At 40.4% G+C, this 15,084-nt stretch overlaps 1 protein-coding gene across 1 annotated transcript in view; it reads left to right on the top strand.

Moving 5' to 3' along the window:
- MAPK1 (mitogen-activated protein kinase 1) overlaps nucleotides 1-15,084 on the top strand; it is a gene marked incomplete at its 5' end in the record, with an annotated part of 41,212 nt that overhangs the window by 9,695 nt on the left and 16,433 nt on the right. The window contains 3 exons of the mRNA XM_006768963.2: nucleotides 3,531-3,647; nucleotides 5,250-5,364; nucleotides 5,674-5,805. Coding sequence (XP_006769026.1) covers nucleotides 3,531-3,647; nucleotides 5,250-5,364; nucleotides 5,674-5,805 — 364 coding nt within the window. The remainder of the gene's footprint in view (nucleotides 1-3,530; nucleotides 3,648-5,249; nucleotides 5,365-5,673; nucleotides 5,806-15,084) is intronic.

Raw genomic sequence — 15,084 nt, 5'->3', positions numbered from 1 at the left:
AACACACTAAATTCATGAAAGAAATGTCGAATAACTTGTTATATAACTGTAAATAATATAAAAAATATTAAAAATTAATTTTAAACAAATTTCTTTACACATTAGTTATTCTTTCACAATGCAGTCATTTTGACTGCTTTTGGGCAATATAGGTATATACTAAATTTCAGTCTTTCTAGTGTTAAAACATCTAAAGGAAGGCATTTGTTCATCAAATGTTGAGAGCTCACTATGTATAGGACACTTGGGAATAAAAAGTAAGTCAAGCCCTAACCGGTTTGGCTCAGTGGATAGAGCGTTGGCCTGCGGACTGAAGGGTCCCAGGTTCGATTCCAGTCAAGGGCATGTACCTAGGTTGCGGGCACATCCCCAGTGGGAGGTGTGCAGGAGGCAGCTGATCGATGTTTCTCTCTCATCGATGTTTCTAACTCTCTATCTCTCTCCCTTCCTCTCTGTAAAAAATCAATAAAATATATTTTAAATAAATAGTAAGTCAAGTATTGCCTTTTTCTAGCAACTGACATTCTTTTTTAAAAAAATATATTTTATTGATTTTTCTACAGAGAGGAAGGGAGAGGGATAGAGAGTTAGAAACATTGATCAGCTGCTTCCTGCACGCCTCCTACTGGGGATGTGCCCGCAACCAAGGTACATGCCCTTGACCAGAATCGAACCTGGGACCCTTCAGTCCACAGGCTGACACTCTATCCACTGAACCAAACCAGTTAGGGCGCAACTTACATTCTTGCTTGGGAGACAAGGATATGCACAACTGTCATGGATTATGGTTGTGTACTTACATATAATAAACTTCTAACAAGATAATAGAAGAGTTCAGAAAAGTGAGCAGTTGTTGGAAGTGGTGCTGACTCCTGGGAAACTTCTCAGAAGAGTAACTTTCAAGCTGGGTATTTAAGTTAGGAATGGCATAGGTAGGGTACACAGTTGAAAGGGCATTGCATGGTCAGTATGGTCTGGAGTAAATAGGAGCAGGTCTGAGACAAAGATGGCAATGGGAGACGAGATAAGGACAGTGAATGGCCTTGAAAGTCATGCTTAAAGAATATGGGCTTCATTCAGTATGTAAAGGTTAAAAGGTTTTTGAGCCAGAGAGGTAACTTACATTTTAGAAATGACACTTAGGTTAGATTTAGAGAATGAATTAGATTGCAGGCAGGGAGACTAGCTTTTGCTAAGTCCAGAGGAGTGTGGTGACACTGATAACCTCATTGGTCTGTGAATTTCTTTTCTGGTTTTAAAAAAATCTATCTGGGATTTGTTTTGTGATTCAACAGACCCACGGAAAGCTGTGTATCAAGTCTAGATCCATCCAGCCTGTGTGATGCTAATGTAGTATCTGTGGTCATGATCTCAGACTTATGCTAGCTTTTTGCTGCTGACAAGATGCAGTATTTCTTCTCTGCACAATTCAGAATGTGGCTTCAGGTATCCATTTACACTACAGAAAGCAGGCTGAGTTAGAAGATAGAGTGTTAGCTCTAAAAAAGAGAGAAACGATGGGTCCCACATGTATTAAGAAGTTCGAGCCACACACAATGAAATGGGTCGGTGGTAGTCCAGCATGGTAGGTGAGGCTCTGAATAGTATAGAGGATTCTCCTTCATATGTAAGAAGACATCCATCATTCATTGCTACTCTAAGTTGGAAATCGTCCCAAATGGGATCATGTTGCTAGTGAACCTCGTGAGTACAAGTACTAAGGTGGCTTCCTGCAGTTTGTTTCACAGGTATTGGTAGAAAAGGCTCTACAATTAGGGTGCAGGTACATGAAAGTCTCAAGTCAAGCCAAAGTTAAAACTTACGATCCCCCTAAAACACTTATGGCCATTTATCAACTAGATCCTCTAACAGTCCCATGCGTGTCAGGGGTGTATTGGCATTGGCAAGCAAGTCAATTTTGAAAGGTGAGAACGGTGAGTACAGTGACTGGAGTTAGCTGTCAGAGCTTTGGAGCAGGACCCAGGACTTCATCACCATGCAACTCTGTGAGAGCACACAAAGAAAGTGGCCTTGCCCTAACCGGTTTGGCTCAGTGGATAGAGCGTCGGCCTGCAGACTCAAGGGTCCCAGGTTCGATTCCGGTCGAGGACATGTACCTTGGTTGCAGGCACATCCCCAGTAGGGGGTGTGCAGGAGGCAGCTGATCCATGTTTCTCTCTCATCGGTGTTTCTAACTCTATATCCCTCTCCCTCCCTCTCTGTAAAAAATCAATAAAATATGTTTTTAAAACAAAGAAAGAAAGAAAGAGAAAGAGAGAAAGAAAGAAGAAAGAAAGAGAAAGAGGCCTTGGGAAGAGTAACTGGAGAAGCAGATGTGCTATTTGCTCTTTTTGAAGATACAGTGACAATATGTCAAAAGATGGAAATTATGAAACAGATATGTAACTGCCCTTGAATGCTACAGTTGAAGCAAGCAGCAGGGCCTGTGGGATCAGGGGTGCTACAAGACAGTGCTATTGTCCAAGGCTATGGGAAGACATTTGTGAGGTGGATGGGAGCTTTCTGTATTTTTCTGAATTATTGAGGCACTCTACATGGAATATCTAAACAGAGACTAATGTTCATTTAAGCCCTATGTATCTCTCTAGGCATGCCCCTTCCTCCTTTTTTTTTTTTTTTTTTAATGTCTCTTCCTCTTGTTTCCATTTTATGGCCTGAGTGCAGGCCCTTATCACTTCTTAGCTGAATTAAAGCATCAACCCTCCAAATTAGTCTCTGTCTTCCAGGCTGCCTTCTATACTTTGACCTGTCATTGTTAACATGCTTCTCTCTTTCTTGGGTTATTTATCATGCAGTTGTATTGGACTAAGTATATTACAGTTATATTTTATGTACATTGGAGTCTGGAATAGCATCAAATATGAAATGGCCAGGTGATGGAGGACCAGCAGTAGTTTTTGTGAGTCAGGAGAAATGAGAAGCTGGATATTAAGGGAAAAATGATTTGACTTCAGTATATGAAGCCTCTTTAAAGCTTTGGGAGTGAATCTGTCTGCGAGGAAAGTGGAAAGAATCTTTGGAAATGCCTACATTTACGGAACAGGTGGAAGAATAGCAGGAAGTGAAGTCTGCGAAGTAGAAGTGCAGGTTGAGGAGCTGGTTTTAGCACTGATGATCCTGGGAGTGCCAGCAGGTGGGGGACCTAGAAAGGATCCTGGGTGGTTTTTGGTGACTTTACTTTTCCTCAGGACAGTTTTTGTCATACAACCTAAATGAGATTGTTGTGGGGTAAGCAGATAATGAAAGGTGGGATGTTTCTTAAAATGTGTCCTATTACAGACTCCTTCAGCCTGTTCCTTGTCTCTAACGTGGGTTGTCATCACTGCCTTCAGGTTGTGAGAATAAAATAAGAATGAATATGTAGAATTCCCAGCAAAGTATCTGCCACATAGTAATAGTAATAACTACTATTACTGATATTATTGCTATTATCTTTTTTATTTTGTGATATTTTAATATTAAATTGGTTAGAATCTCTAAGGTGTTCATTTTTTCCCCCTCTTTCTTAGATCTGTGATTTTGGCTTGGCCCGTGTTGCAGATCCAGACCATGATCACACAGGGTTCCTGACAGAGTATGTAGCCACACGTTGGTACAGGGCTCCAGAAATTATGTTGAATTCCAAGGTAAGGAGCAAGTTTGCATATAAAGAAAATAAGCCTCCCTTTCAGTAAACCTGTTTCCACTTGGGTTCAGTCTTGGCCTGTTTGGGCAGAACCAAGGTGCTGTCATAATCTTCTGTTCAGCATTGAACTCTGGGCCCTGGATTTTGGCCTCAGCTGGAGTAGTGCTGACATGTAAGAGTTGGAGAGTGTGCCTCTCTGGTCACTGTTACAATAATTGGTCTTTGTCTTAGCTCAGCTCTACGAATGTTCCACCCGTGGCAGCTTTTTTGTTGTTGTTGTTAATCCTCACCTGAGGATTTTTTCATTGATTTTTAGGGAGAGTGGAAGAGAGAGGGAAAGACAGAGAGAAACATCGATGTGAGAGAAACACATTGATTGGTTGCCTCCTGCGTGAGCCCCGACCAGGGCCCAGGCCGGGAGGAGCCTGCAATCAAGGTATGTGCCCTTGCCTGGAATCGAACCCAGGACCCTTCAATCCACAGGCCGATGCTCTATCCACTGTACCAAACGGGCTAGGGCTGTGACAGCTTTTACACCTGTTGCTGCCACTGCTGAGTGTAGGCTGGGTTGGTGTTAGAGGTTATCAGATTTAGCTGATAAAAAAGAATGACTCTTCAGCTAAACTACAATATATTTTGGAGAAAACACAGGTGTGGAAAGGATAAGAACTGCTGTGGATTCTTTAAAATTATATAATCCTGTTTCCAAATGACGTGTTCCTCTGATCTCCAAGTGGCTGTGGAAGAGTGCATCCAGTTCACAGGCAAACTCTTCTTACAAGTCTGAATCTTGGTCAGAAAAAATAATTGAATAAATATATAAAAGCAAGAAAAAGGAAAGTATGATATCTTTGTTAGGCTTATGGAACAGGTGGAAAGCATTGAGAGCTTCTGTGGAGATTGAGATTCATGGGGGGTATTGTAGGGTTTGTGGGTTTGTTTTTTTTCATTGATTTCAGAGAGAGAGGAAGGGAGAGGGAGAGAGGGATAGAAACACCAATGATGAAAGAATCATTGATTGGCTGTCTCCTGCATGCCCCCTACTGGGGATTGAGCCCACAACCTGGGCATGTGCCCTGACTAGTAATTGAACCGTTGGCGATGCTCAACCACTGAGCCGCACTGGCCGGGCTTCAGCTTGACTTTTTAAAAAATGATTTGCAGAATGGATAAAAATATTCTATAAGTGTAACAGTGCCCCTTTTGAGTTAGTTTCCAAGTTTCCAAAATGAGTTAATAGGCTACGAATGTTCCAAACTAATAGATGTGATTGCTTTTTCTTGTTTCTAGCTTCAATTTCTAAGGATGCTGATTTTTTCTCTCAAATTATTTGAAAAGAATGAAGTATACTTTGGAAATTCTTATTTCATAATAACATGATCAACTTTGAAGATCAATAAGATTAAGTAGTCTTGGTTGTTCAACATCCTTTAAGAAAACAAAATTATTATTGGTTTCTCTATCTTTTTCATGTATTTTTGAATTATAGAGCCAAAGGAGAGGCTAAAACTCCTGACAATCATGTGCCTGTCATGTAGGAAGATCTCATTTTGTCTTGTAACGCCAGATATCATTTTCCATCTTTTCTCCCTTCCTATTGCAGGGCTATACCAAGTCCATTGATATTTGGTCTGTAGGCTGCATTCTGGCAGAGATGCTCTCCAACAGACCCATCTTCCCAGGGAAGCATTACCTTGACCAGCTGAACCACATTCTGGGTAAGAGCTCATTGGGGACTAGATTTATTCATTTCATCAGATTTATTCATTTCATTCATTTATAGAGCCATTTCATTAAATTAAGAGTTTTAACAGCTCTTTCACCTATGACAGACATGAGTTTTTAATGGTCCTTGATTCAAAATGATAAGACTTTTGTAAAAAAAACTTGTTAATAAGAAAGGTAAGTATTGGCAAGGTGGTGTGAGAAGACATTAATTATCAAAGTCCATTCTGCCCTACAGCTGATGGTGTGTGGTCAGTTTACTTTGGTCTTGATAATTAACAGGTATTTATTTTATCTAATAGGTATTCTTGGATCCCCATCACAGGAAGACCTGAACTGCATAATCAACCTAAAAGCTAGAAACTATTTGCTTTCTCTCCCACACAAAAATAAGGTGCCATGGAACAGGCTGTTCCCAAATGCTGATTCCAAAGGTAAATATTATTTTGTTGATTATTTTTTTTAGGTTTAGTCTCTTGTTTTTGTGTTTGTTTTATTTGTTAAATCATTAGGTCACTAGCCTGTAAAGTTAGCCCACTGGATAACGTCTGTTCATTGCTCTCAGGCTTCCTCCTGTTTGTTTTCTTGCTCTTTCCTGTAGACATGTTTTTTTTTGTTGTTTTTTTTTAATATATTTTATTGAGTTTTTACAGAGAGGAAAGGAGAGAGATAGAGAGTCAGAAACATCGATGAGAGAGAAACATCGACCAGCTGCCTCCTGCACACTCCCCACCGGGGATGTGCCCGCAACCAAGGCACATGCCCCTGACCGGAATCGAACCCGGGACCTTTCAGTCCGCAGGCCGACGCTCTATCCATCGAGCCAAACCGGTTTCGGCCCCTATAGACATGTTTTATATAAGAATATGTGTAAGGCCTTTTTTTTTTTTTTAGCTGATTTTCCTTATGTTAAGGTTATAAACTTCTGAGATTGGTCTGCTCAGATAATAATTGACATCACTAAAATTCAGAAAATTAATGTTGAAATGCAGGTTTTGGATTAATACAATGAAGCAGGGAAAGACTATAAATAGAATAAAGTGGAGATATGGAGTTGGCAGTGCTAGAGTCAACAGTACAGCATCATGTGTTAAGAGCACAGGCTTTGCAGCCTTTAGGTTCAATCCATAGCTCAGCAACTTAACTAGCTATCTGAACTTTGGACAACTACTTAACCTCTCTGGGACTCAGGTTTCCCATTTATAAAATAGGGTTACTAATAGTACCTGTATTGTAGTAGTAATAGGGTTGTGCGAATGTCTATACCACTGGCATTTGTAGATCTCAAGACTGAAACTTTTTAATTTATGTATCTTGGACATCTTTCCAGATCTGAAGTTATAACTACAGAATGTTCCCTGGTAGGGATGACCCATAATGTCTTTAGCTAGTCACATATTGAACATTGAACTTTACATCAGTATCTATTGCTGCATAACAAACACCACACCACAGCTTGGGGCCTTAAGACAACCACCACATATATGTTTATGAGACTATTAGGCTGGGTGTACACGGGTGGGTCTGCTCTATTCACCTCAACTTGCATAGTCTAAGGTGGCCTTATAACATCTTGCATTTGGTTTGCCTCTCATCCTATAGTAGACCAGACTGGGCTCTTCATGATGGTGGAAATATTCTAAAGGAGCCAGAGCAGAAGCTGCAAGGTCTCTCAAGGTCAGGTCTCAGAACAGCAGACACTTCTGCACAGTGTAATGGTCAGAGCAAATCACAAGGTTACCACAGATTCAAGGGGTGGGGAAATTAATCTACCTATAGACGGGAGGAGCTATATATAATTTGTGACCATATTTAATCTGCCTACAGATTGTTTTTGGTTTTTTACTGTAACATACATACACTTGTTTATCTAATAAATAGATCTAAGTGTCTATCTGTGCCATCAAGGGTTCTAAGACCTTGGACATAAAACAGCAGTAAGACAGATTAAGAGCCTAGATTTATATGAAAATGACATAAAGAAATGAATGGAAGCTCTCCGGGAACTGAAGAAATTAAAACTTTTCCAGCTGAAACATAAGCCCTTTTAAGTCTAGTTAATGATAGTTCACAAAAAGGAAATGTAATTGTCTCATAAATATAGGGAAATGGAAGGTACTGATTTTTATTCATTATATGAGATATGAACATTAAAAGTCATTAATTGGGGGGTTAAGGGGAGCGCTAGGCTCCGCCCTTTGGGACTAGATTTGGCTCTTAGGCCTTGGCTGGGCTCTTATGGGCTAAACTCCACCTTTCCGGGCTAGGCTCTGCCCTTCGGGTCTGGGCTCTGCTCTTCTGGGCTACACTCTGCCCTTGTGAACTGGCTTCAGCTGTTCGGGGCTAGGCTCTGCCCTTCGAGTCTGGGTTTGGCTATTCAGGACCAGGTTCGGCTCTTCTCTTTGGAGCTAGGCTGGGCCCTTTGGGGCTAGGCTCCACCCTGCAGCCTGGGCTGGGCCCTTTGGGACTAGGCTAGGCTCTCCAGAAATAGGGTCAGTCCTTCAGGACTAGCTTAAGCACAAAAAGAAAAAAAAATTATTTGAAGTCAAAGCAATTGCCACCCCTAGCTTGTTACTATCACGGTGATCTATCAGGCCAACTCATGGCCCAACGTAACCGCCCTCTGATATAGGGAAGATGCATACTAATGGGTCAGATTACATGGCCTAACTAAATTTTTGTTAGTCTTCATTAGTGGGGAGGAAATAGTGGACAGAGAACCTCAAGAGTTTCTTGTGCCCATACCAGACAATGAATGCCAGCCTCGGTGGGGTCAAGTCCAGTGTCTAGAGGCCTTGTTCTCTCTCTCCAGCACCATCTCCATCATGGAGATGCTTCTCCATAATGCAAGAAGCTTCCTCCTCAACCTTTCATGAAAAAAATCTTTTATATGTCTCTTGATAGCCCTATCCCTCCCTTACCTCTAGTATTTTTAAGCTTGGATCATGCTTTATTTTCTGGATCCCAGTGCCAACAAATCGCTTTAATTTCTGTGGCAACTTGCTGCACACATGTTTGGCCAGAAAATAGCCCACAAGTTGGTGGTAATTGAGTGGGGAAATGGCCTCCACTCAGTCAGCTCAGGCACCTGTGCTGGCCTGTGGAGAACTTGGGCTGTGAAGCAAGTCAGCCTCTCAGCTTCCCAGCTCGAGTCTGGCCTTGGGAGTCCAGTTGCTTTACCAGAGAAAGAAAGTCATAAATTTGGGAAAATAAAGCTTTTAGTAGGGACAACTGGAGCAGAATATCTAAATGACATTGTATGACAATGAGGCAGGACTGGGGTGTTGTAGGAATTAGGTATGGGAAGATAAGGGGTTCTATGAGGTCAAGAAGAAAGCCGTTGATGAACCCAACTCAAATTGGGAAGCAATGATAGAATACCCAGGTCAGGCGAATCTGTCTCGAAATCAGCTGGTCTATTTTTCTGCCTCTGTGTAACCTACCTATACTTCAGCCCAGCCAGCCAGGATTCCCTCTATCCCAGGAGGTTATTGCAGCGGGGGCGGGGGGTCTCCTGGGATCACAAGAAACCATCTGGTCTAAGAGCCTAGCTTTCCATGTGAGAAAATGAAGGCACACAGAGATGAAGTGATTATATGCAAGGGAGCTATTCTGTGGCAAACATGGAGCTGGAGTCTTTTAAGTTTAGTGCTCTTCCCTTTAATAAATGTAACCACTCAACTTTTTTATCTGCTGAGCCATTTACCCACCCATCTTTCCATCCATCCATTCAGCAATCCTTTTCTAAACTTAAAAAGCTAGAATTCTGTGCTGGGGGCGGGAGCGGGCTGAGAGAGATCAATGGGGGGAAAAGGAGACAGACATATGTAATCCTTTCAACAATAAATAATTTTTTTAAAAAACCTAGAGTTCTAAAGTATTCTGAACCAGGATTTCTGATTGGATGGTTGTTATTATATAGCTGGCACAGAATTATGTTCATAATCTCCTAGCCACTTAAAGAATATGAGCACAGGGCACCTCCCCAAAGCAACTTTGACCCATCAAAGGATGAATGGATAAACAAAATGTAGTATACACCTACAATATAATACTATTCAGGCATAAAAAAAGAATGAAGTACTGATACATGTGATAGCGTGGATTAACCTTGAAAACATGTTATGTGAAAGAAGCCAAGCATGAAAGATCACGTATTTATTACATGATTCAGTTTATACGAAATATCCAAAATAGGTCAATCCATAGAAATAGGATGCAGAATGGTGGTTGCCAGGGACTGGGGGGCGGGGAGAGTGGGAGTGGCTGTTGACTGGGCACAGGGTGTTCTTTGGGGGATGATAAAACACAGTTTGGGCCCTAGCCAGTTCAGCTCAGTGGATAGAGTGTCAACTGCAGACTGAAGGGTCCCGGGTTTAATTCCGGTTAAGACCACATACCTCAGTTGCAGGCTCCGGGGCAAGTGCAACCAATCGATGTTTCTCTCATACTGATATTTCTCTCTGTCTTTCCCTCTCTCTTCCACTCTCTCTAAAAATCAATGGAAAATACCCTCGGGTGAGGATTAAAAAAAAAGTTGAAAAACAAATAGATAAATAATAAAATAATTTTTAAAAAAACAACAACACAGTTTGGAACTTGATATATCAGGTAATTGCACAACATTGTGATTGCACTGAATGCCAATGAAATGTATGCTTTCAAATGAACTCTAGCAAATTTTATGTTATGTAAATGAAACCTCTAACAAAGAAAAGGACTTTATATTTCCTTCTGGCCCTGGACTGGAAAAGGGAGCTCTATGTGACTGCTTCTGGGCCTCACAAACAGGGGGACTCTCTTACAGAAGAGCTCCCTAAAACCAAAAGGGCCTGCCCCTAGGGATCCTGATACCTGTGGCCCAGGCCCCAGCGGGGGGTTTGGTGGGCTTCCCAGCTAGGTCTCTCCATAGCCTCACTAGATGCAGGGCTGCAGTGAGGAGGGGCCACAAACCTTGAATTTAAAACAAAAATCTGAATTTTAAAGCTCTCAACAGCTTTAGTTACTATTTTTAATAGACTTATCTCTTATGCATTCAATTATTATCATTGTCACCAGCACATGGAAATTTCAAGGTGCCTATTTAAAATGTCAAGTTTATTAGACACTCACTCAAAGCTTAATTTTGTTGTTTTGTTCTCTACTTCCTCCTCCTTTATATTTATTTCTTGGTTTGCATGCATGGTTAGTCTAAACATATGGACTGATTTTTCTCCATTGGTTTTAAAATACTTCAATGAATTCTGCAGAGGCTTGTTACAGAATGAGCGCAAGAGTGGGTACTACTCCCCTGCAGATGGAGGAGACGGTACCTTTGGTTCCTGCTGGGTCTGCCTCTGCGAGAATAATTGTCTTCTCTCTGGTCCATAGAAACTGCAGAGCTCTTGGCCTGGGAACCTGAGTTCCCATGTGCTTTTTGTTTTGTGGGGAATTCCCTTTCCCTGACAAATGGTCTCCACAGAGTTCAAATGGGTCACCATTGACCCTGGGCCCCCAAAGAGGTGCTCTGCTTCATGTGCACACTCACCCACTTTGGTTGGTGACTTTCTCCTTATTCTCCTTGCCTGTCTTGAGACGGAACTTAAAGAAAAGGAAAAGAAAAAAGCAGACGGTAAAGAGACTCAAGAAATGCTGTTCTTTTCTTGCTTTGGCCCAATTTGCAGAGGGTACATTAGATACTCCTGGGCCAGAGGATCAGCCAGCTTATGCAGCTGTCACCTGTAACTGCTTTACCTGAAATCCACCCACTGCAGGGTCAATACTTCTGACGTCCACTCTGCAACCTGCAAGAACCATACAACCCTTAGTGCCTTGGTGTGGGACTCCCAAGACCTACTCTAGGAGAGGAAATAGGTGACTTTAAGATACCCGTCAGATGTCAATTCCCTAGTACAGGGTCACCCTGGAAATCATGCTTTTCCTTCTAGTGTGTGTGTGTGTGTGTGTTTTCTATTATTTTCTCATTTCTTAAGTTGGAGACATAGCTAATTCAAAACCAGAACCTTCATTCTAACTATGTTAGCTGCATCCCACAAGTTTGGATATGTAGTATTTTTTTGTTATCCATCATTTCTAAATTTTTATTTTCATTGTTATTTTTATTTGATCCATGAATTGTTTAGAAATGTGTTTTCATTTTCCAAACATGTGCTTTTTTACTGGTTCCATTTTTGTTACTAATTTCCTTTTGCATAATTGTCAGAAAAAGTGATCATACAAAACTACTGTTTCTTGAGAGTTGCTTTACAGCCTAGCAGCTAATCAGTTTTTTGTAAATATTCCACGGATGTCTGAAAAGAGTATATTCTTCATTCAGGGGATGCACTATTCTATGTGTGTTCATTAGCTCAATCTTTTTCTTTATTTTTTGTTTTGTTGTTGATCCTTACTCAAGGATATTTTTTCATTGTTTTAGAGCTTGGAAGGGCGAGTGAGAGACGGAGACATCAATGTGAGACACACATCAATTGGTTGCCTCCTGCATGCACCCCGACAGGACTGGGGGAACCTGGAACCCTTACATACAAGTGCCAATGCTCTATCCACTGAGCCAAACCAGCTAGGACTAAATCAACCTTTAATTGTGTTTTTCAAGCCTTTCTAATAATTTTGTCTGCTGGATATATCAATAGCTTAGACAAGTATGTCAAAATCTCCTATCTGATGATGGATTTATCAGTATCTTCTAGCAGTTCCTTCAGGCTTTGTATTTACTGTGTCTACTAAGTATTTAGATTTATTTCTAAATAAATTGTATTTTGTACTTTCTATTTTTCTATTTCTCATTCATTTCTCCTTTCTTGCCATCTTTTGGATTGATTTTAGTGCTATTTTCCCCCTGCTATTCTTGTGGGTTTTGTTTTTTTTACACTCATTATTTAGGTATATTTGCTATCTTTTTGTCTCTTATCTCTGGTTTATTGTTTTAGATTAAATGTTTATCTTTTTTTAGAACTGTTTAAAGTTCACAGCAAAATTGAGGGAGAGAGAGAGATTTTCCACATACCTTTCCCCCAAGCCCCTATTATCCACATCCCCTACCAGGACAGTACATTTAATACAATTGGTGAGCCTACACTGACACATCTTAAGCATACAAAGTCCATGGTTTACATTATGTTTTACTACTCTCAGTGTTGTACATTCCATGGATTTGGTCAGATGTATAATGACATGTATCCATCATTAGATGGAAGTACTTTTTTTATACATTCTTTCATTTTTCCCTTTACTCGTTTGAAAATTGTCTTATATGTTTATTCTTTTAGTGGTTGCCCTAGATCAGTGGTTCTCAACCTGTGGGTCACGACCCCTTTGGCAGTCGAACGACCCTTTCACAGGGGTCACCTAAGACCATCCTGCATATCAGCTATTTACATTACGATTCATAACAGTAGCAACATTATAGTTATGAAGTAGTGATGAAAATAATTTTATGGTTGGGTCACAACATGAGGAACTGTATGTTTGTGTTCTTACATTATAAACAACGTTTACTTGGATTAAAAAAAAAAATCTAGTCTGGCAAAATAAAAAGAAAGAAAAGTCATTAATTCCATTTCCCCCCACTCATCACAGTAATAAGCATCAGTAAGTTTGATAGCCCACTGTGTGGTCACGGCTGTGGGGAACAATGTTCTCGGAGACAGCTGGTGGGGTGTAAATTGGTTGATTCTCCCTGGAGGACAATTTGGCAATTTTGTCACATGTCTTTTGTCCCAGCAATTCTGGCTGGGTATTGAACTTTTAGGTCTGCCAACCAAATGGGGGAGAAGTGGCATTTTCATTTGTTTTTTTCTTTAATTAAGAGTGAGAATGAATATTTTTTCACATGTTTGTTAGAAATTTTTGATGGCTGAATCCCTTGAACCAGCAGTAATACAGATTTTTCTGCAAAGGTATTGAGCTTCAGATTCTCTCAAATCTTGAGGGGGAAGGAATAATTATTATTCAGCAGATGGTACTGGGCTAGCTGAATAGCTACTTGGAAGAAAATCAGTTTAAATTATTACTCACACATCAAAATAAATCCAAAAAATTAATGATTAAATACTTTTTTCTAAAAGGCATACCATTAGAAACTAACAAGTATTTAGAGTAGTCAATATTTTTTTCTGATCTTTGCATGGAGAATGACTATCTTCCTAAAAAAAAACAAACATAAAGGAAAAATAGTAGATTTGATTACATGAAAGTTTTAAAACTTAAAATAGATTAGATGGAACAGGTGTGTACAATAGGTATAAAATGTTCTAAACTGAATAAGCTTTAAAGGAGCCCTGTTCTGTCATTTTGAAGGCAGCACAGCATAGTAGTTAAACTGTGTGCTCTGGAGTCAGGCTCAGAGTTCAAACAAGCTCCGCCACCTCAAGTCTTTCACTTTGGGCAAGTTATTTAACCTCTATTTCACAATTTCTTCATCTCAAATTGGGGAAAATTGCATTTCCCCCCTCACAGGGTAATTTAGGAAGGTTAAGTAAATTATTAGTTTTTAATGTTAGGCTCATCATTAATATTATTAGTGTATAAAATGCAGAGAGAAATCAGTAGATAAATGAGCAAAGGAAAAGAACATAATCTATAAAAATTACACAATTAAGAAATTTACAGAATCATAATTAAGAAATTTTGAGATTAGGAGCAAGTTTGGCGGTTAGCATGTGAGAATCTAGTTTGTGCCATGCTGAATTTAAGACACCTGTTAGGCAGTAGAAACAAACTAAATGCCAAATGTTTATTGAATGGTTGAGTAACTTATGATACATCTGGAATATTGAAAGTCATTAAAAGTTTTTGTGGGGGTCTTTTTTGTAAAACGTTTGCAGCATGGGAAAATATAATTAGCAATATATACTAGGGAAATAATATAGCATTTATTACATATAGTATGGTCTCATTTATGTGCAAGGAAATGCATACAAAAATTCTACAAAATATATCAAAACATTAGCAGTGGTGAGAGAAAGGAAGGGAGAGAGAAACATCAATGTGAGATCAGTTGCCTTCCATATGCACCCCTACTGGGGATCGAACCCACAGCCAGGGATGTGCCCTGACCAGGGAATGCAACCAGCAACCTTTCGGTGCACAAGACAGCGCTCAATGCTCAACCAATTTACCCACTCCGGCTGGGCTGAGACATTTTCTTTATTTGGCTTTCAGGAAATCATTGGATACACCGTCTCAACCTCCATATATAGGCGCTTCTCTTCCCACTCTGTAACTGCTGGAGTAAGCCAGACTGTTCTTCAGCCTCTTCTGTTTGCTTCTGTCCCCTGCTTCCTAGGTGGTCAATTGCAATCACTTGACTTTAAATAACTATAAATTAGTGACTCCCATATTCGCATCTCCTGCCCTACCTCTCCTCTGAACACCAGACTTATATACCTCAAGTAGCATGTTTAATAGGCATCACACACTTAATATGGCAAATAATACTCTTTATTTTTCCCCTAAATCTGCTCTTTCTGTGGTGTTTTGTGCCATAGTACTAGTAAATGAAACCAGGGATCTGCAGTTACTCTGGGAGACAAACATATAAAGAAACAAAACATGCCCTAGCCGGTTTGGCTCAGTGGATAGAGCGTCTGCCTGCGGACTGAAGGGTCCCAGGTTGGATTCCAGTCAAGGGCACATGCCCGGGTTTCGGGCTCAATCCCCAGTGTGGGGTGTGCAGGAGGCAGCCAATCAATGATTCTCTCTCATCATTGATG

This window comes from Myotis davidii, unplaced genomic scaffold (genome assembly GCF_000327345.1).
Source record: "Myotis davidii unplaced genomic scaffold, ASM32734v1 scaffold223, whole genome shotgun sequence".
NCBI lineage: Eukaryota > Metazoa > Chordata > Mammalia > Chiroptera > Vespertilionidae > Myotis > Myotis davidii.
This window is presented reverse-complemented; position numbering and strand designations above follow the sequence as displayed.